We start from the raw sequence: 21,364 nt of genomic DNA, 5'->3' as shown, positions 1-21,364 counted from the left end.
ATTTCAAATGACCAGTCAACCCTGGAATTACATATAATGCTCAGCTCTGACAAATTAACAAAGACAAAAGAAATCTGTAAGAAAGCAAATACCTTAAATGAATTTTCTTCTACCTTAAGGTATAATGTTGCTCTTTCTTTAACTCATATATGTCTTCCCAAACCAGGTTCAGATATCACTGGCATTAACTAAATTAAACTCATTTGCACATGCAAAAAATATCATCAGAAGTCTTTGATCAGAGTAGATCCTTCTACACACAGAGAGATGTGTTTCTTGTTATGGAGGCGTGTCCATTTCCTGGATTTGTTTTCAGTCAGTGTGGGGGTGTGTGTGTGTCCACAGATCAGGTCGGTTTGGTGGTGGGTCTACTATTTGCCTTCCTGGTGTTCCTTCCTGCAGTGTTGCTGCTCTTCTACTGCTGCAGAGTCAAGACTTCATTCTACCACAAGTGGATTTCACAGAGAGAGCAGAACAAGAAGAACAAGTACTGTCTCCCTGTCATGTCCTCTTTCTGTCTGTCCATCACTGTGTTCTTGATTTCCCTGGATACTGAGTATCCAAGGGATCTAAGATTTCACAAAAAAAATTTGTCTCATCCAACAGATTGACTGATATTTGCCAAATTTTGAATATTGGCCATCGACTGAAACGTCAAGAACTACTGACTACAGTACTGACTACTAGCCTTCGGCCAGATGAGTGGCCAGAGGCCAGATTAATGATTATCCATCAGTCAGTTGTAGTTTAATGAGTAACTCTATCTGCCAACTGGTTTCAGTTGTATATATTGTAAAAAAAAAAAAAAAAAAAACCCAGGGCTGTCAACATTAACTCATGTGATTATCCAGAAAAATTTACTAGATTAATCAAATTACCTATTTCGACGCTAAAAGCTTCTCTCCTGCTGAGGGTTACCTTGTTCACGGCAGAGTTTTATGGGCTTGATACATGGAGAATAATGTGTTCTTTCACAAAAGTGAAAGTTTTTAAACATCCTTTTGCCGCGTCGCCAGCCCACATGTATACTGTACTTCTACTTGGAGGAGCTCAAAATTTTACATGAACTACTCCAGTCGGCTCATCCCACTAGTTCAATAGGTAATGAATAGAAAAAAATTTTGGTTTGAGACAATAAAATATATTTTTCCAATTTTTTGTCAGAACATGAATACAGCGGCAGTTTTTGAAATGGGCTATATGGGCAGTTTCCCAGGGCGTCATCAGAAAGGGGTGGGGCACTCAAGAATTAGAAAATAAAATCTGTCAGCTGTCCCCTGAACAGGCTTACAACTACTTGTATACATGTGTTGTAGAGTAAGTTGCCATCGAGTAGTGGGAGACTACAGTACTTGCTGCCTTCTGCTACAAAAAACAAACACATAATTGTTTGCATTTTAATTGGTTGGAGTGCGGCAGGAGGATGGGCTTGCCCAGGGCACCATTCAAGATCCACAACTGCATGCATATTTTTATATGAAGCTTAAATGTTATGCATAGTGATTAATCGTGATTTATTACAGCGCCAAAGTGTGATTAATCTGAGTAATTTTTTAAGTTGATTGACAGCACTAATAAAAACACAGATAACCTTTTTTTCATCACTGACTTTATGTCAGACTAATTTTCCTGTTTTGAGTCAATTCTGATTACAAAAACAATGTGTTTGCTAAAGGCCAGAATAGTGAGAGATTTTTAAGAGTATTTTCCTTTTTGCTTAGTACAGAAGCATTTCACTGCCTGCTTAGAAATAAATTTAGAAGCAGCATGTCATTTAAAGGAGAGTTTTTATTTAGAGTAGAAAGTTTCTCATAACAAGAAAATGTTTTCATTATAACAAGATAAAAAAATTGTTAAAATGAGAAACTGTCTCATTATAACGGGACAAATTTTATATTAAGTTATAATTAGAACGTTTCTGGTTAAACGAAAAGTGAATGTACACTACTCTGACGGATTACGACTTGTTAAAAGCGGGACGCTTTTCACCCTGTTTTGTCTAAGACAACATCTAAAAATACCAAAAGTGTTGCTATTTAACTGTTGCAAACTTTTCTATTTAAAATAGCAGATATTTTGGGTTAACTGAGATATAAACCTTGTTACGTGTTTTTAGGATCTTGTTAGAAAAAGAACATTTTCTTATTTTCTCAAGATACTGGATAAGCTCGGGCAGTTAAACTCTCCCATAACATTGGCCCTGTTTACACAAAGAGTTTTTTCAAAAGCATTTTTTCTTGGGTATTCAAAAAAAATTACGTTTTTACAACAACTAAATGAAAACTGCCCATGTTCAGTTGAAAACGTAAATAGCACTCCAAACAATGTAGTGCGCATGCCAGACCTATAAGTGGCGTGTGACCTGTGTGATCCAGAGGTGTGTGTTCTTCACCCTTTGCTTGTACAGAGGTGCATATATGATCTATATTTCTTCACTGACAGCATAAATGTCAGTGAGCAATGAACAGAGATTGCCTTAACATGACAAATAATCTCAAGTGGAGTAGCATGACTGCAGAGACGTGAGAAGATGTGACTGATGTCATGGTTTCCAAATGATTGCAAATATTGCATTGCATATCTAGGAAGTTTCACTCTGGAGCCAGTTAATGAAAATTTCTGTTTTTATTCAGCCAAATACAATGCTGCCATGTGAAAGAGAAGGCAAAACAAAGCCAAGCCTTAAATTCGGTATTTGACAGGGCTATCTTTAAACTGACTGACATGGGTCAAACATTCACTATTTTTCCAAAAATAGTAATTGAATGGAATTTTGTCCCATTCCTCATAAACTCTTCATAGATGCACATAGCTATGTCTTGTTCTCTTTCAGTAGATCAATACATGCACCAGAATGTGTTTACCACAATCAATGGCAGCAATCAGAGCCACTGCTCATGTAAGGCAGAACAAAACAAAATCCATGCCCTCTTAAAGCCTTGAGCTTTTTATGAGTCGTGTCACATTCATCACCACCCACAGAGTGATGAAAGCAGCGGCTGAACATGATATTCCAGGCTCTGGCCGTGATTTATAGAACCGGGATCTGTTTGGAGATGATGCAGCAGCAATTTAAAGATGCTGACCATCCAAATAAAAGCAGGAAGAGATAAGCAAAACTCTGATGATGCTGAGGGAGCTGGGCCTCATGGACAGTTGGCACTAACTGCTGCTAAAAGGGAATACATCATGGAGAAGTGAGGGAGCTGTATGGGAAGGTTTTTAATGAGTCTTCCAGTGCAGCAACAAGAACCCTCAGAGTCTACAGTATTACTTGAGAACTAATTCTCTGGGTTCATTTACAGTTCAGCTAGTGGCTTCTGTGGTCTGTAGGCAGGTTTGAATAGAGTATCACCTTCCTACACTTTTAAAACTGCAGCACACACAGTTTGATCACTAAATTAGCCAGACTCACACTGGGTTTTTTTGGACACTGTATATGAAATAATAATGTAATAAATATTGACTTGAGGGGGGTGAATATTTATGCAAACACTTTGATCTAATTGTCATTGTTTTGTAAAGAAAAAATAGTTATCAATTTGACATTAAGGGTCTTTTGGTAATTTTTTTGTCAAAGACAAATTTTATTGCTAATGATTGATTGGTAAAAGCAACAAAAAGCACAAAACAAAAACTTTTGATAACGTTTGCCCTTTCCTTCTTCAAGATTGTGTTGAGTGATTCTGAAGTTTGTGTGTTAAAATCTGTAGGAGTCAAATACAACATGTGTGTTAAAAAAAAAAAAAAAAAAAGACATAATGGCCAACTTAGCTATTGGGTTTGGACCATTTCTGCAGGAGTTTTTTGGTAGATCCTGACAAGTTACAGATGTGTAACATATTACATAACTCTCAATGAAAGCATGGCTTAGAGATGTATTTTTTTTATTTCTGGGGGTGCTGTAATAATAATAATAATAATAATAATAATAATAATAGAGAGATAAAGCTACAACCACCATACATTGGGTGGATTTCCATTGGGCGGTGAATATGATCAATCATAGTGAGTTTAGAATTCACCCAAGAGAGGGAGGATATATCCTGTCCCTTGAAGTAAAGCAACATGTCAGGAACCAGGCTCTGGCTTATTTCTGTCTGTCCTTCTTTCCTTTCTCAGGAAAGAGGCTTCAGTGGAGAAAGAGAAAAATGGCCATCTGAATCCTGCCTTTCACCTGAAGGTGGTCGGCCCAATCAACAAAGCTGGTGGCCACAAGGGGGTGAGTGGAGAGATTCTGTGGCAGCAATGGGAGAAAATGGAAGGAAAGGAGGGTGGTGGCCTTGTTGTGGTCTGTTGAATGTAAAGTGTCCATGAAGCTGACTTTCATCTTAAAAAGCTTTATTATTCAGTAGCTTGTTTTCTTATGTGACCACTTAGTCTGCCTCCTCCTACAGCCTCAACACTTCTCCATTATTTCATTAGGCTTTTACTCCTCTGTTCTCTTTATTCTTTTATTGGAAGCATCAGTATCAAGGAGAGAGAAATCAAGTGTACAATAGGGCAGAAATATATAGCTGGAAGACAAGAAAAAATCTCATTAAGAAAACGAAATGGCAACATAATGCGAAATGTATTATAAAATATTTAATCTCTTTATAATTGCTTTTAAAATAGTTAAATAGTACCTGGATGCAATGGATATATTTTGAAAAGAGAAGCAAACAATTTTTTTAACTACTAGAAGTACCTGACATTATTTAAAACCATTCCTGTGTTTTTAAAGCAATTCTTTGTTCATTTCAGTTTGGTTTTGTTTCTTTATTTAACTCCAGCTTCCACACACAAGCAAAGAGGTCCTGCCACTCAGACCAGGACTAGTGGCAAATGGCACCCATCCAGTCAACATTGTGCGACCTCTTAGACCTACCCAGTCCCCCCAGGGGGCTCCTCGGAACCTCAAGGTGGTAAGACCACCCTTCCCAGCTGGCAAGCCCCCAACAGCCCCACCCAAGTCACCCCCCACCCCACAAAGACTCAGCCCTCCTAAGAAACCACTGCCCCTTAACCCGACACGTTCCCCACTGGTAAGAGCCTTTATTTACCCTTCATGGAGCTGTAAGTGGATTCTGTGTTTTATAGAACTGTAGCTGAATGTTGTACAACATTAACACAGAGAAGCCTTTAAACAGACCATGAGAAGATGGATCAATATGTAGGAAGAGATGGAAGGAAAGCAAAACTTAACATTAACAACCATTTATCTCATATCAACCAAACCAAAATAAGCATATTTAATGTATGGTACTTATTGGAATTTTCAATTCTGGTTAGGACTGGTTTGACTAATTAATTACATAGATTTATCATGTTAAAGAATATAAGCAATATATTGCATTTTTTTAAAATTCCAGCCAGAACCTTTGCATTCACATGTTTCTGGTACGCCTGTAAATCTGACGCACAAACAACATCTTCAACAGCAGCAATGGACAACAAAGTTACTTCTCTTTACTCACTGGGGTTAAATTCTGCTTCAAAACCCGATGTGATTGAAACCTAGAAAAGACTATGTTGTGTTCAAGGTGTGCTAAAAGGAGTTAGCCTGTCAGCAAAGCTAGACTAGCCTAAAGTAGCATCTCAATGCTAAACATGTAGCAGCAGCACAGGCATTTCCAATGCAAATGTCAGTGTTTCTACGTTCAGACCTCTAAAGAAGTTCCATGAATCCATGAATTGTTTTTTGCTGCTAAGCTATATGGTTTGTCAATATATAGTTTTTAATTGAAATATGATTCATTGACTACAACCCCTGCAATTAACTCCATTAAAAAATGTAATTGAATTCCATCACTAATTCTAATTAAAACATGAAATTGCTTGAATCCAATGTAGCACAAAAATAAAACAATTTGGAATCAAGTTTGAGGTTAATAGAAATGTTATTGAGCCACAGAGCCGCCTTAATCAAGACTGAAATTCCTCTAAATCAGTGGTCCCCAACCCCCGGGCCGCGGACCGGTACCGGTCCGTGGACCAATTGGTACCGGGCCGCGTAAGAAACAATTAAATATTTCCGTTTTACATATTATGTGAGTCTGGAGGAGCTTTTATTTTGAAAATCCTTTTACCGGTCTCTCTCGGTTACATCTTGCGCCAGCATTGAGCCCACAAACAGCAAAATGAGTAAGAAACATATCAGATGTCTTTGGAAAGTTTCTTTGCGAGGGGAAAAGGCCCAGAGAAGAGACAGGAGAATGGATTTATCCTGGACCGGTAGGTGATTCCCACTTTCCAAGCCCGCTCTGCATGATATGGTGACCGGCTCGTTAATGAGGGAATGAAGCCTTCAAACTGCTTCGCCACGTAGAGACAAAGCACCCTGTGCATAAGCAACACTTCGAGTGTCATTGTCTCTCATCACTCCCAGATGGAACCATCTCGTTGCAGAGAAACAAGCTAGGGCTCCCATTAGTCGTTATTATCGTAAGTTAAAATTTTCGCGAAAGTAAAATGTTCGTTTTTGTGGCGCATCTGTATCTTATTTCGAAGGGATATGTAAACGTTACCATAGCGACCCGAGTCAGAGCGTTAGGGCAATGGTCGAGACGAGATGAGAGGAGTAGAGCTTGTGAGTTTTAGGTCTGGTTCACACGGCACGATTGAAGGATTGTCGGCCGATTTTGTGACCACACACAACACGAGCCGATAAAAATCCAACAGGTTCAGTCGGTTTGTGTGTCCAGCCACACGGCAGGAGCAACACATCACACACGAACCGATTCCACTCGCGAACATCCCGATTCCAGAGGAAAATCCAGTAAAACCCCCAACATACCATACGTGAATTTAGAATAATCAAACACAGATGACGATGTAGAAGCAGCAGTGATAGTTTGTGGTCTCATTTTTAAGCGATAAAAGACGAAACAAAAAGAAAAGGAGTTTGATAAAAGACAGCGGGAGCAGCCATTCTATTTGCTGCACTATAATTTGGAGGTGAGTTATGTTTTTTCGTAGTTAACATTTTTAACTGAATAAACATAACCACATATAATAAACATATATAAAATGACCTTTACATATAGTAATAAACATTTCCACATATCACCTCCGATGTCGACCGGACTCTCAGTTGCCATGGCAACTGTTTGGGATTCCCTCCATTCTTACGTCATCGCGCTTTCTGATTGGCTACCTGTCACATTCAACAGGCTGCGTTCTCGCTCCCTGTCAGAGAAAACCCCACAGGCTGCGATAATCGGGCCAAGACAATGTTGAATATGCCTGATTTTAGTTCGGGCATATTCAACACACCACTCACTGCAGGACGTTGTAAGATTGTCGTAAAGGGAAAATCGGGGAAAAAAAAAAAAAGGCTTTAGCTGGAACGCCAACATGCAGAAGCATTATCTGACGGTCCCGGGCCGCAGCAAAATTGCCAAGTCTTGACCGGTCCGCGGTAATAAAAAGGTTGGGGACCACTGCTCTAAATTACAATATTTCTAATGCTGTCTTTCTTATATTTGTTTGAAACAAAAAAGAAAGTTTCTGTGTTTTCTCCTTGGGAAAACAAGCATATTATCTGCTGGTCAGATCTGGTTCCTCAACTGAGGACTCACTGTGTCTCTGCTGTCTTCTAGCGAGTCTCTGAGCAGCCGTCCAGACCGGCCCCTTGCCCCCCCCAGAGACCTCTGCCCCTCAGTCCAGCCAGAGTAGCCTCCACCACGGCGAGTCCCAGTCGCACTTCTGGCTCCAGAGCCACAGGCCTTCTGGTCATGATGCCTCCAGCTCCTGGACCACAACCTGTGGGGAAAGTGTCAGCCATTCCCCCTCTCAGAGTTCTCAGGTAGGAGAACACACATCATACTAATATGAAGTCCTGTATTATTTTCTGAGCAGAGTGACGGTGGTAGATGTTTTCCCAGTGAAAGTCCAGACTTATTTCATATGTAGCAAGATCACAGTATATAAAAAATTATGTTCACAGATGCTCTGTATCCAATCAGACTGAGTTTGAGCTATTTTGCAAAAACATATGGGCAAATATTTTAGTTTGCAGATGTGGAGAGCTGTTACAGAGAAACACCAAAAAGACTTCAGCTGCAATTGCTGCTGCTTATCTACACTGCAGTCTGTCTGATATACACTAAGAGGTTCTGTTGAGTGGGCTGGAAGTCAAATTGCCATCAACAGTAGCTGTCCAGAAGCATTCTAGACTGATATCAGGCAAACCTGTTTTGTATCACTCTGTCTTCAGTCTGACACGACTTCCTGCCCGTGACACTGATTATTTAATTGTTTGTCCTCCAGCAGCATTCTTGCCAGCTGCTTTTTCATTAAAGAAATCACTGTTTCACGTGTCAGCGGTAAACACATCAGTCACTCTGATGGAGAGGACGGATTTAAAGGTCTCCAGGCGGGGAAGAAAGTTTCCCGAATGAAATGGACTGGAAGTGGTTTCCGCAGTGCTCACTCACTTCTGGACTTAAAAAAAATACATAAAATATTTTAGTCTAATTTAAAGTCAGACAGTGGTGAAAAAAAGTATTTTTATACAGAGTGTAAATATCTGCTTTAGCTGCACCACCGTGAAAATACTGTAATGTTGAAGTGAAAGTGATGACTGCATACTGTAGTTGCTGAAGCTGTTTCCAGTGTTTCCTGTCTTCTCTTTCTGAGTTGTTTTCTGCTCCAGACTGCAGCGCACCGACTCAGTTCTTGTCTGCAATTCAGCTTCCTTTTCATGGAAGTGACAGTCCCCTCTGCAAAGCTGTGTACTTTTTTCATCTGGTGCAGATTCATTCTTGTTTCCATAAACATGCTCTGACATTGTAAAAGTCTCGGGATGAGAAATCTGCCAGGTATTCTGTGCCGCTTCTAAGCTTACATTGTACTTCAGAGATGAACATGGAGTAACGGAATGAACTCTTGGTTTTCTCCACAATGGGCCTGCTAACCAGATGCATCACAGTTGTCCTGACAACGTCATCATGCTTCTTCTAAGTTCCTTTAGTTGTGAACGAGTTTGCACTGCTGTTTAGCTGGTTTTATTTTATCTTTGATGCGATTCAAGTCTTTGAGGTTCGAGGACCACCTTTCCGTCACCCTACTCTTTATCTCCATCCACAGATTCTCTTTCATATCCAAGTCAGGTCATTTTGTTTCCAGTCAGGAGAAACAGGGTCAAATTAGAATATTACTTTGAACCTCCTTCAGCCATCAGTAAAAGGCTCTCAATGAAAAAGCATTGCATTGACTATTTTGTTTTTTAATCCTGTTTTTAAAGCGCAGTTTGTTGATTATAAATATGTATTTGGCTCTAAATAAGCATCACCGTGTCTCACAATGGGAACCAATTATTTTGTGCTTCAAAAAGCCGAGCTGAGAAAACAACGTTTTTATCTCTGTGGCTCAGAAAATATATTTTTATCAGTACAATAGACATTGAATTTGTTAAAGTGACAAAGAATGGAACATACAGTCATATGAAAAAGTTTGGGCACCCCTACTAATCTTAATTATATTTATCTCTAAATATTTGCATGTATGCAACAGCTATTTCAGTTTGATACAACCAATAACTTATAGACACAGTAATATTTCAGTATTGAAATGAGGTTTATTAGACTAAAAGTAAATGTGCAGTACTCATTAACACAAAATTTGACAGGTGCAAAAATATGGGCACCTTAATCATTTTATTGATTTGAATACTCCTAACTACTTTTCACTAACTTTTCACTAACTTACACAAAATTGGTTTGGTAACCTCATAAAGCTTTGAACTTCATAGCCAGGTGTAGCCAATCATGAGAAAAGATATTTAAGGTGGCCAGTTGCAAGTTGTTTTCCAATCTGAATCCCCTCTGAAGAGTGGCATAATGGGCACCTCAAAACAACTCTCAAATGATCTGAAAACAAAGATTGTTCAACAGTTGTTCAGGAGAAGGATACAAAAAGTTGTCTCAGAGATTTAAACTGTCAGTTTCCACTGTGAGGAACATAGTAAGGAAATGGAAAACCACAGGGACAGTTCTTGTTAAACCCAGAAGTGGCAGGCCAAGAAAAATATCAGAAAGGCAGAGAAGAAGAATGGTGAGAACAGTGAAGGACAACCCACAGACCACCTCCAAAGACCTGCAGCATCATCTTGCTGTAGATGGTGTCACTGTGCATCTTTCAACAATTCAGCGCACTTTGCACAAGGAGAAGCTGTTTGGGAAAGTGATGCGACAGAAGCCTTTTCTGCAAGCACGCTACAAACAGAGTCGCTTGAGGTATGCAAAAGCACATTTGGACAAGCCAGCTTCATTTTGGAATAAGGTCCTGTGGACTGATGAAACAAAGATTGAGTTGTTTGGTCATAAAAAAAGGCGTTATGCATGGCGGCAAAAAAACACAGCGTTCCAAGAAAAACACTTGCTACCCACTGTAAAATTTGGTGGAGGTTCCATCATGCTTTGAGGCTGCGTGGCCAACGCCGGAACTGGGAATCTTGTTAAAGTTGAGGGTCGCATGGATTCCACTCAATATCAGTAGATTCTTGAGAATAATGTTCAAGAATCAGTTACGAAGTTGAAGTTACGCCGGTCATGGATATTTCAGCAAGACAATGATCCAAAACACCGCTCCAAATCTACTCAGGCATTCATGCAGAGGAACAATTACAATGTTCTGAAATGGCCATCCCAGTCCCCAGACCTGAATATCATTGAACATCTGTGGGATGATTTGAAGCAATCTGTCCATGCTCGGCGACCATCAAACTTAACTGAACTGGAATTGTTTTGCAAAGAGGAATGGTCAAAAATCCCTTCATCCAGGATCCAGGAACTCATTAAAAGCTACAAGAAGCGACTAGAGGCTGTTATTTTTGCAAAAGGAGGATCTACTAAATATTAATGTCTCTTTCCTGCTGAGGTGCCCATATTTTTGCACCTGTCAAATTTTGTTTTAATGTGTACTGCACATTTACTTTTAGTCTAATAAACCTCATTTCAATACTGAAATATCTATAAGTTATTAGTTGTATCAAACTGAAATAGCTGTTGCATACATGCAAATATTTAGAGATAAATATAATTAAAATTAATAGGGGTGCCCAAACTTTTTCATATGACTGTATACTAAGTTATATTTGCTGTTTAGAAAATCTTGAGCAGCTTAGCAGACCTTTTGCAGAAATCTTGTTTTCTTGCCTGTTTCTAGACCGATCCCAGGTGCCAGACCGAACACAGCTTCGCATCCACGAAAATGACCTTCTCTTCGCCCCGCCCCAAGCTACCCCACCCCGCTCCCCGGTGAGCAGGCAGCAGATGACAGCCTATTTGCACTAAGGAGACTTTAGCTGGTGAACACAGAGCTTTCACATGAGGCAGAGGACAAACAGAGCTGGTACCAGAGACATGGAGGAACAAACAGGACTCCAACACTTCAAATTTCTAATGAATCCCCCCCTTCGCAGTCCTCTGACCTTATTTTCAACCCGTCTTCCCCCATTCCTGGCGTGTTAACATTACCAAGACGACGCTGCGTTGTGTGGAGGCCTTGCAGACTGATACATGTTGATGGTTATTTACCAAATCACTTTTTAGTATTACTGTTTTTTATCTATTAATGCTGTCCATTTCTAAAACTGCATTTTGTAATGAGTGTTGCTTTGTTTACAGTTTGTTTCATGTTGTGTTAAATGATTTGTGTTTTGTGCCAAAGAACTTTTTATGTACCTGCGGTATGTCTGAATTGCTGTAGAATCTTGTTTTGTAGCAAGTCAGCCCCTCCCCTTCTTTCTACTTTTTCTTTTTTTATCATTGTTTGTATTTTACTGTATGAAGAATGTTTCAGGTTAAATGTGTCGGTACAGATGTCTATCAGGGGAAGGATAGCCATTCACTCAGCAGCTTCTTATCCACACTGTTTACAAGGTAGAGGGCTTGATGGAGAGCTGGCAGGACACACCCAGGTCTTTATGGGGGTTTTTATCTCGTTTGCTCTGTTTTTCATTTCAGCTGGTGAATATAAATATTTTTACAAAAACATCAAGTTTTGTTTTTTATTCAAACTTATTTCTCCTTTTCCTTGAGCCTCTTTGTTACAGCAGATCATCTTCCTCCATATCATCCAATGTTGAACACATTCAGGCGTCTGCATTTATTTGTGATATTTCTAGCTATTCATAACTTCATCCACCTGGACAGAAACATAAGTAAAACCAGAGAATGATGCTGCCATACCCATATTTCACTGTGGGAAGAGCGTTCAATCTGTGATGTCAAACATACCATTTGAAATCTCAGTGTATAACTTTGAGGTCCAAAAATCAGGTTTTCTGAGATTTTGGAGTGCTGCTGGTCAGTTGGCTGGAGCATGGAGACACATAGGAAGGTCCAAACACCACAGCAATATGTTATTACTGTGGAGTTTGGGGAAAAACTTTCCCATCTATTTCAATTTGATTCAGTTGATTTATATATCATAGGTTTACAATGAAAGTCATCTTAAAGCACTTAATAAAATAAACTATATCAAAATATGTTTCATTTATGCTATTACTATCCCAACCTGTTAAAATTAGAGACCATCAACATATAGCTTCATTCCATTGTATATAATACAATACAGCCCAAGTGATTAGATCAGACATTGCCAGTCAGTAAATACCCAATGGTCTATGTTGGGATATTAGATCTTGACTTTGCTGCATCCTTCACCCTAAGCAAGCACGGGGTGACAGCTGAAAGAAACCTCCAACAGAACCAGGATCAGTGTTAGCAGCTGAGACATGACAAATATTAAAGCACTGGCACTATACCCAACAGTAATGGCAAAGATGACAAAAGAATACACCTGTATGCAAAGAGAACAACATTATCATTATGTCCTCCAGTCACTCAAGCTAAAAAGAGGCATACCTTTGGAGATTACCAAAATGATCCAAACCACCTAAGCTTTATCAAATAGGAAAGTTTTAAGCCTAGTCTTAAAAGTAGACAGGGTTTCTGTCTCTCAGACTAAAACTGGATCTGGTTCCACAGGAGAGGAGATTAGAAATGGTAAAAGGTTTGTTTGCAGTGGTTATAGTGATAACTATATAATTATGTAATTATATATACAATAATGTTCAACCCCTCGCAAAAAAAAAAACTCAAGTCACTGAACAGTTACATGGCTTCAACAATCATTGAAGATAAAGCTATAAACTAATAATTAGTTCATCGCTTTAAACTAATCATTAAACTATGATTAGTTTAAAGCTATGATTTAAACTAATCATAGCTTTTATAGACCCTCCATAGTAAATATGTCTTGAGACAATAATGTCTTACTCGTGAAATGTTCTGCTCTAAAGTTTTTAAAAAAGGGATCATTTGACATTGCAAGAAAATTATATTATACGTGAATTCTTAAATACACCTGTTAAATAATTAGTCAAAAAATTGATTCTGTCTCTGTATGTAGATAGTACAAAGTAATTCGGCAAAAATACAAAAAAAAATAATAAAAGCACATTATAAACCATTATTGCAGGTTTTAGGGGCCCTTGTCAATGTAACTTTTTTGCCATAAAAGATTTTGTTGTGTCATGTTGATCTTCTGGTACATGATCTATTAGCCATTAAAAACCTTACATTGTGATCCGTCTCCGATGTCTAGCACTCTTACTGGATTCTACTCTGTTGGAAATGAGAAATCTGTGAGAGGCAGCTTTCTTCTCTCTAGAGACTAATGCAAGTGGAGAGTCTGTGGTTCAAGTGGAATGCTATTGGACAGGAAGGAGGAATAGACTCATGGGGAGATATATTGATGCAGACGTTTTCCCAGTCCATTACCAGTTCATCTGACACCCAAACAAACCTGCAGGGTGGATTCTAAACCAGACAGCAGACGTGAGCTAAATGAGAAGGGCAGCGCTTTCTGCAGGCTACTGTCTATAAATCAAGCTCTGTGCAGCCGCCGGCCAGAGCCGAGGTGTATAAATATAATAATGTCTATCCTGAGGTTAGCCCTCAGCTGGTGAACTGCAGAAATGAATTGAATGAGTTAGAAAAACAGAGTCAACACTTGCTGTCTCCTTTTACCCTCACTGCCAGTGTGTTCCACCATGATAAAGTTTAGCAGCCCGTCCAGGTTAATAGCATTTTGAAACAGCAGGGGATTCTGGGTTAGTTTTCTCTTCTCCAAGCTAAAGAAGTTTCTTTCACCTGTTGTTTGACAAAACAGACTGATCTCATTCTCTCACTTATTATTGTATGTCATCATCAATGTTGTAAATATAAGTTCTAAATAAATTAGAGTCTGCTTTTCAAGGAAGCTTATCTGTTAGATTAATAGTACCTTTTGAAAATAACCTTTAAACAGGAATTAAACATTTTATCAAGGCCACATTTGGCATTAAAAATATTTTTACTGATCTGATGTAATATTCTAATCTTAAATGTTGCTAAAAGGGAAACATCCTCAACTAAGAGAAATAAAGGCTTTCAAAGGTGAAAACATCCATCTGTATTAAATTAACTTAGTAACAGAGTTACTGAAATAAATTAATTTTTTAATAGTATTCTCTTTTATTGGAGATTACTGCTGGATATTGTGATTTTGGCACCAGTTCGGTGTCTAAAGGGGAGCTACACAAACCTAACGTCTGGTGCTACTGCTTGTACCTGTGAACATGGTTTTGTTCCAGGATGCTCCTGAAGTTCCAAACACTGATTTCATTTTTTAGCAGGACTTGGTACTGCTAAAAGTAAAAGTAACAGCAAAAAGTAACAGTATCTGTTGGTATTGTCAGAAAACTGGCCTGATCTAACCCTCACAGAGTCATAGAGCTGAGAGACGCCAGGACCAACAATGCAGACGAGATGAAGGCTGCTAATCAAAGCAACCTGGGCTTCCTGAGCAACAGGACACACGACAAAATGTCCAAATATGAGTGAATATATTGTACAGTACATGGACAAACATTTTAGGAGCCCAAATCTCAGGATAAATTTTTTTTTTATTGGTATTCTGTAATATTTAAATTGTCTAAGAAGCTGAATTTAATATTTTCTCCATAATAATAAAACTAACGGAAATAAATACCTTGAAATTTCCACTTGTGATAAAAAATTTACTTGTATCTTGTAATTGTGAGATATGGATTTTTTTCCCCATAAGAATGACAAAAATAGGCTTCCATAAAATACATCTCTCTGTGTGTTATGAATTTTTATAACTTTGTTTTTTTTTGCAATTAATTTACGAAAATGAATTAACTTATAAATGATATTGTAATTTTTAAATGCATCCGTTATTTATTTATCGAACAAAAGTTAAAGTGTGTGGCATCTACAGTGAGTAAAATCCTCCATCTGCTGCATTAAAGACATGCATACACTTTTGAATATTATGTTTTGAAACAAAAATAAAACTGTAAAATTGTGTAAAATTTAACTTTACACAGTTTACATTTTCTAAATACCGTACTACGCATACTTACTCACTCTGAAAAACATATAGTTTGCTTCTGTGGGACAATTAACTCGCTGCTTAAAATAAAGTATTTTAGATTGAGGTATGTAATGTTTTATTATTATTATTTTTAATTTTTTTTTTAAATTCGAACGAGCTGTTTTCTGTTTATTTTCCTGGAGATTTTTGCTGATGTTTCTCACAGGAGCTGGCAATATTGTTTTGGACGGACGCCATCTTCAACAGGTGTTCTTAATTGGAGCGGTTCAGTGAGCGCCTCCCAACACCGCGTCCACTTGGCAGCAGATCAGCTGCTAGGCGGAAGTCATTAGCAGGTAACGAAATTATTTCTCAAATTAAAAGGAGACACTCAGTCAGTCTACGGCTCTATTTATATCGCATGTATTTTTCCGTTTTTGCCCACAACCAATGCTGTTCTGTCGGTGTCTTGCAGCGAAGTTTAGCTTGTCACACCTACCGGTACGCTACATGTTAGTGAAACCTGTGACTCCTTACATTATCCGACCGTATGGTTTTCAAGCTGCATAAAAAGAAGAAGTGCTCCGGTAGCAACATGCCAAACACTTAATGCATCAGCATTAAAACTATTAAGCTGAACGACATGGAATGTGACAAGTTATACCTCAGAACCAAGCAAAACAGCAAGAGACGGTGCAGTATGGGGCAGGTGCAGAGACCTTTGGAGGGAAAATTAAAAAAGGGCAAGGAACAAGATTTTAAAACACCGTACAACAACATAGCAACAATCCATATTAATTAAGAATTTAACTGGATCCTACTATATCATTGCCATCATGTGGGGACAATGCAGAGCAAATATTTTCCCCAACAGGTATGATGTTGCTGTTTCTGCTGCTGACAGTCCTGGAGGGCTGAGTTGATCTGAGACTGTAGCTGTTAAACAGACCAGAGGAGAGAAGGTCTCTGGTTATAAAGTTATGAAATAAGCTAATTTGCTGCCATTTTACTAATTAAGCCCTAATAATATCTATTTAACCTCTACAACAACTTGGCTGCAGACTGCTTTATAGATCAAAAAAGCTCATAGGGGTTAATTCTATATAATGTATTGATGTTGGCACCTCTGAGGTGTAGAATTATAAGACTGGGATATCAAAGCAAAAAAAACTCAGCAGCTGCTGGTAGGGGCCCTCCAGACATTCAGGGGCCCCTAGAAATGATTTAATTGTAACACAGACCATGGAGCTAAACCTGTAGCATTCATTTATAGGGAATGACAGTGTACATTTAGGATTTAATTAGGAAGTTTACTTTGTAAAAGTTTAAAGAATCATCTTGACAGTTTGATTGTTGTGTTACCATGGCTACAATATGGTGTAATCTTTGTGTTTGAATTGGGTTTGTTCACAAGTACATCACAGCAAATATCCAATAATCAGTGATTGATTTTAAACTCGGCCAATAAACCTGGTCTCCCTCTCACAGATTCACCTTATCTATATTTAAATATGTTAGTGATGTTGAGGTTCTTAGTAGGACGGGTTTCAGAGGGCTGGGAGGGTTCTGTCTAAGGCCCCATACTACCTTGGGCCGGCCTGCATGAACAACCGCTGCGATGTGCATCTCTGAAATCTACCTAGAATCCCCCGGTGGCTCCTATGCCAGTCCGCCGATGCTTTGGAGACATTTTGGTTCATTTAATTGTGGCATGTTTGGCTTTTTGCTGCGGTTCTAATTATTGCTACAATATTTTCTCTGATGTTTATTTTGTGAACTCTAAATGGGCCGAATCTTCCTTTAACACTTGAGGTTCTGCAATAACCTCTATTTACAGCCGCGAACCTCCAGCCCAGATCCCGCCAGCAGCGGCTTTAACCCGCCTCATAGAAACGTTAAGGAGAAGCAGAGCGAACAGAGAGCAGGTGGTACCAGGTGGTAATGGGGCTTTGAGCTGCGTTGCGACTCGCGGTGACAGTTGCAGTACCGTGTCTTATATCAGGATGTCTGATATAAAGACAGACATTCTTTATATCTGTCGGTGGACCGACTCAAGCTGCCTGTAGCGTACCGGGCATTTAGCAGCCTGATGAAGTTAAAGTCAGAAGTTTTCTCTGCAGCCGAAGCATTTCTGTGTTTAGGGGCGAGGCGGGTTTTGTCCCGCTATTGCAAGGATGATTTGAAAATATAAATAGAAACAGTTTTTCTAACATCAACATCAGACCTATGTTTTTATTCACAAACTAGTGTATGAAAAAAATATTCTTGCCCATAATTTGATAGTTAGAGGGCACAGATTCGCCCCCCTCCTCTTCACCATGGACCCGGAGTCTGAACAACATGGAGGCTCTGAGAGTCATTATTAGGCTGAGGGCAGCCAGACTAGTTTATTTTGCTAAATTATTATATTTAGCTAAATATTATTGCTGAGGGGCACAAGCAGGCCTTCTATACAGATAAAAATAAAATAAAAAATTGAAAAAAGAGTTCTTTGAAAAAGAAAAAAAAACTCAAAAAGGGCACTAGGGGCATCAAGGATAAAAGAGGCAGGGGCTCAAGCCCCCTTCGCCCCCTCTCTGCACGTGCCTGGTATGGGGGAAATTTTCTGCCATAATTAAAGAGCACACATTTTCAGTCTGAAAGCAGGATTTGATGTCTTTTGTTCTAAAAACTTATAATACTTGTACTCAGTGGTGACTGGTGGTGAGATATACGTATATACTGTATATATATATGTAATTTTTTTTAATTGCAATGAGAGACACATCCCATTTGAAAAAGAAGAGAACCTGCTATAGACAACCATAAAAAAACAACCACAGAAACATACCAAAGACCACGCCCCCTTTTTACTCGGTACACGCCTCGAAGCCTGGCTTCAGATGGCCCATCTCTAGTAGTAGCCACACAGGTACACGCTAGAAGGAAACAAACCCAGTATAACACTTTCATTCTGTTGGCAGAGAGGTTGCCATGTGACTATGCCAAAAGGCGCAGTTCCATGTTTTGTAAGCGAGCAGAGAGTCTGAGCAGAGACTAAGTGTGAGCACAAGGAGAAGTTTTGAGTACTAGCGTTACAAGTTTTGAGAAGAAAGACATGAAGTCCTGCTTTCAAAATGAAAATGTGAGCAAAAGTATTATTAGTTTTGAGAACAAAAGCCATTAAATCCTGCTTTCAGACAGAAAATGTGTGCTCTTGGACTATGGCAGAAAAAATCCCTAATAGTGTAGGCCCCAGGCTCAAAATTGTACATAAACTTGGGCTGTTTATCAGCTCATCAAAGATTTAAGATCATGGTATTAAAAAAAATAAAATCTGCTAAGAAACTTGACTTCCATGTTATTTTCTGCCAGACATTTGTTGTCCACCTTAATGTTGTAATAAGACCCTGGAGCTAACAGATCTGGTAGCCTCCAAGTCCGAAGAGAAGGACTTTCCATTTTTCTGAGATATGGCCATGCTAGTTTACAACCTCTCCATCTTGTTTATTACAGACATAGGTAACAACATCTGATGAAATTACTCTGAGTAGCTTGGTTGATGTGTTCCAGTAGATGGAGACACACTTAACTTGCATTTTCTTTTTCTGTGACATTTTAAAGATAACAATTAGATGGAAACATAAATAGTGTGAGTTTCATACACTTCCTTATTACAAGGAAGTGGTTCAGCTGGTTTTACTGCTAAACAAAACAATGTGGTCATTGTTTAGTGTACACTGAACAATGACTACCAAAAACCAGTGTGTTGTTAAATTACTGCTGCATCCTTCATGATTGTGCATGAACATTTCTTCTGAGTCTGACTCGAGTCAGTCTGATTGCACTTCTGTTTGGATTACTTGTAAAAATGGTGAGTGTTAATATTGAATTGGAGGCATGGCCAGCAACAGCTTATTTGCATAGAAGTGGCAGTTCATTCTGAAGGGAGCTCAAAATAGGCAGAACTGATCAGCTGAAATCTCATTATCTACAAATAATTTTGAGCAAAAAATTTAACAAACATCTTGTAAAAGCCCATAGACTCATATCTTGCCTAAAAGGTAACATAATATGTCCTCTTTAAGAAAAAAATGTCCCAAGTCCTTGTCTCCCTCTTGCCAAAAATCTGTTTACTTGGGCATAATGAGTACTCCCAGGAATAAGCTCATCATCAATATTACAGACATGATGAGGAGATCCAGCTGCAGATGTTTTCTACACAGCACAGCAGATCACCATCACAGTCTGGGAGCTTTCTGCTCTAACGGAGCTCCAGGCAGTGGATGAGAGTGGAACTGTTTCTGCTGAACTGGCGTCCCTCTGACTGAGGGTCCCTGTCTTAGTGATGACAGCTCACAGCACCTGTCTGACTGAACATGTCATCCTGAATGTTCTGCTGATCTAAGTCTTATTGAAAACATTGCTCAATAGATAGACAGAGGATTATAAAAACAGTGTGGATGTCTTCAACATGTGGAGCGACAGTCCCACCAACCTGCAGAGTTTTGAAGTGATTCTAAACAGTGAAGTTGCTTGCTGAATCCATTTTTTGCCACATTTCTGTTTGCCTTGGGTGTTTTTCACTTATGGTCCTTAACCATTGATCAGATTATGAACAGTGTATGTAGTTTAAATGGAGTTCTCTATTGCTCCTTTATTTAAAAGCAGGTTACTACCTGATTGTGAACCAGCAGGACTTTTTTTATTTTGATCAGAACTGTGTAGTTTTAAGTGTAAGTAAGCCTGTTGCAGCTTGTATTTCCAAACCAAGATGCTTCCTCGCAATCATTTATGAACATTATTCTGACCTGGTGTTTAAGTGCGTTTATGCAATAAACGTGGAATTCATAGCACTTATTTCTTAAGACTGTACAAAACAACATTAATATCGGTGGACATAATGTCTATTTTAATTAGATGAGATGACGCTGCATTATATTTGTTCCCTCAGTCTCAACCATCAGTGCTGTGAAAGCCGATCAGCTATGAGCTCCATGTTAACAAAGAGCCAAGCCAGGCAGCTTTTACACAACAAGTTTGTGGCCATTCTAGGTGGTTCGGGTGAGTAATAAAATATTGTTCAAAATCAGTTGTACATGTTTAATTCTACAAATCTCAAATATATTGTTTATTTCCAAAGCAAAGCACATATATTTAATAATTGTCTCTTGGCAAAAGTTTTGACAGTGACTGATGTGGAAAAATTACAGTTAGGTTACACCTGCTAGTTGTATTGCTATATGTTTATTCTAAGTTCTGTATATTCCCACCAAGTTAAAGCTGTTTGGGTTACATGCACAAGGTTGGACGTTGTTTTTCCCCAGCTGCATGGGAACCAGTCTGATTCCCTGCTTTGGATCCTTTATCCCTTTGTACAAAACTCATGTGTTGGCTCTGCCTGGCAGAGCTTTCCGTTTCAGACTTGCTTCATTATTGATTGTCCTGTGAGCTCTCTGAGTTGTGCACAATTCATGAATAAACCTGATTGAGTGATTTTACATGAACAGTGCTTGGAAATAGTTTTTTTCCACGACAGTGACACAAATATTTTTCCAACATTCTGGTATCAAATTTTATGTACATTTTTAGATGATTCTGTGTTCTTTCTCATTATGTCTGTTTAAATATTGTATACTAAACTTTGACAGTCAAAGCTCACACTGTATTTTTGCTCACCATGGGTAATTAGATTGCTGGAAATTGGATTAGCAATTCAGCAAAAACAAATATCCTGCCATGCTAAGACTGTGGCAGCATAAAAACATTTTTCTGAATCAAAAATAACCTCTGCATGAAATATTCAGTTCAGGAAGTTGTTTAAGAGTCCCAGATATGCAGTCAGAATGTTGCCACCTGAGCAACAGCAGCTGCAAGTCAGTGTGTGGTCAACTTCGACCACAGTAAGTTGACAACAACCACAGCAGCAATGAAGTGCTTTGTCCAAGAAACAGATCAAGAATAGACTGAAATTCTGCAGAAGATGCAGCACAAGAGACTGGTGTGTCTGACA

General features: G+C 38.9%; 1 protein-coding gene across 1 annotated transcript in view; it reads left to right on the top strand.

Annotated features, from left to right (window-relative positions):
* The window catches only part of adam19a (ADAM metallopeptidase domain 19a), a 155,880-nt gene extending 143,895 nt beyond the window's left edge, over positions 1 to 11,985 (top strand). The window contains exons 19-23 of the mRNA XM_032583200.1: positions 346 to 487; positions 4,123 to 4,222; positions 4,776 to 5,027; positions 7,584 to 7,789; positions 11,152 to 11,985. Of these exons, the coding sequence (XP_032439091.1) occupies positions 346 to 487; positions 4,123 to 4,222; positions 4,776 to 5,027; positions 7,584 to 7,789; positions 11,152 to 11,200 (749 nt within the window). The 3' untranslated portion in view covers positions 11,201 to 11,985. The remainder of the gene's footprint in view (positions 1 to 345; positions 488 to 4,122; positions 4,223 to 4,775; positions 5,028 to 7,583; positions 7,790 to 11,151) is intronic.
* The last annotated feature ends 9,379 nt before the right edge of the window (positions 11,986 to 21,364 follow it).

Source organism: Xiphophorus hellerii, chromosome 14 (assembly GCF_003331165.1).
Source record: "Xiphophorus hellerii strain 12219 chromosome 14, Xiphophorus_hellerii-4.1, whole genome shotgun sequence".
NCBI lineage: Eukaryota > Metazoa > Chordata > Actinopteri > Cyprinodontiformes > Poeciliidae > Xiphophorus > Xiphophorus hellerii.
Note: the sequence above shows the minus strand (reverse complement) of the source record. Positions and strands in the feature narration are given on the sequence as shown.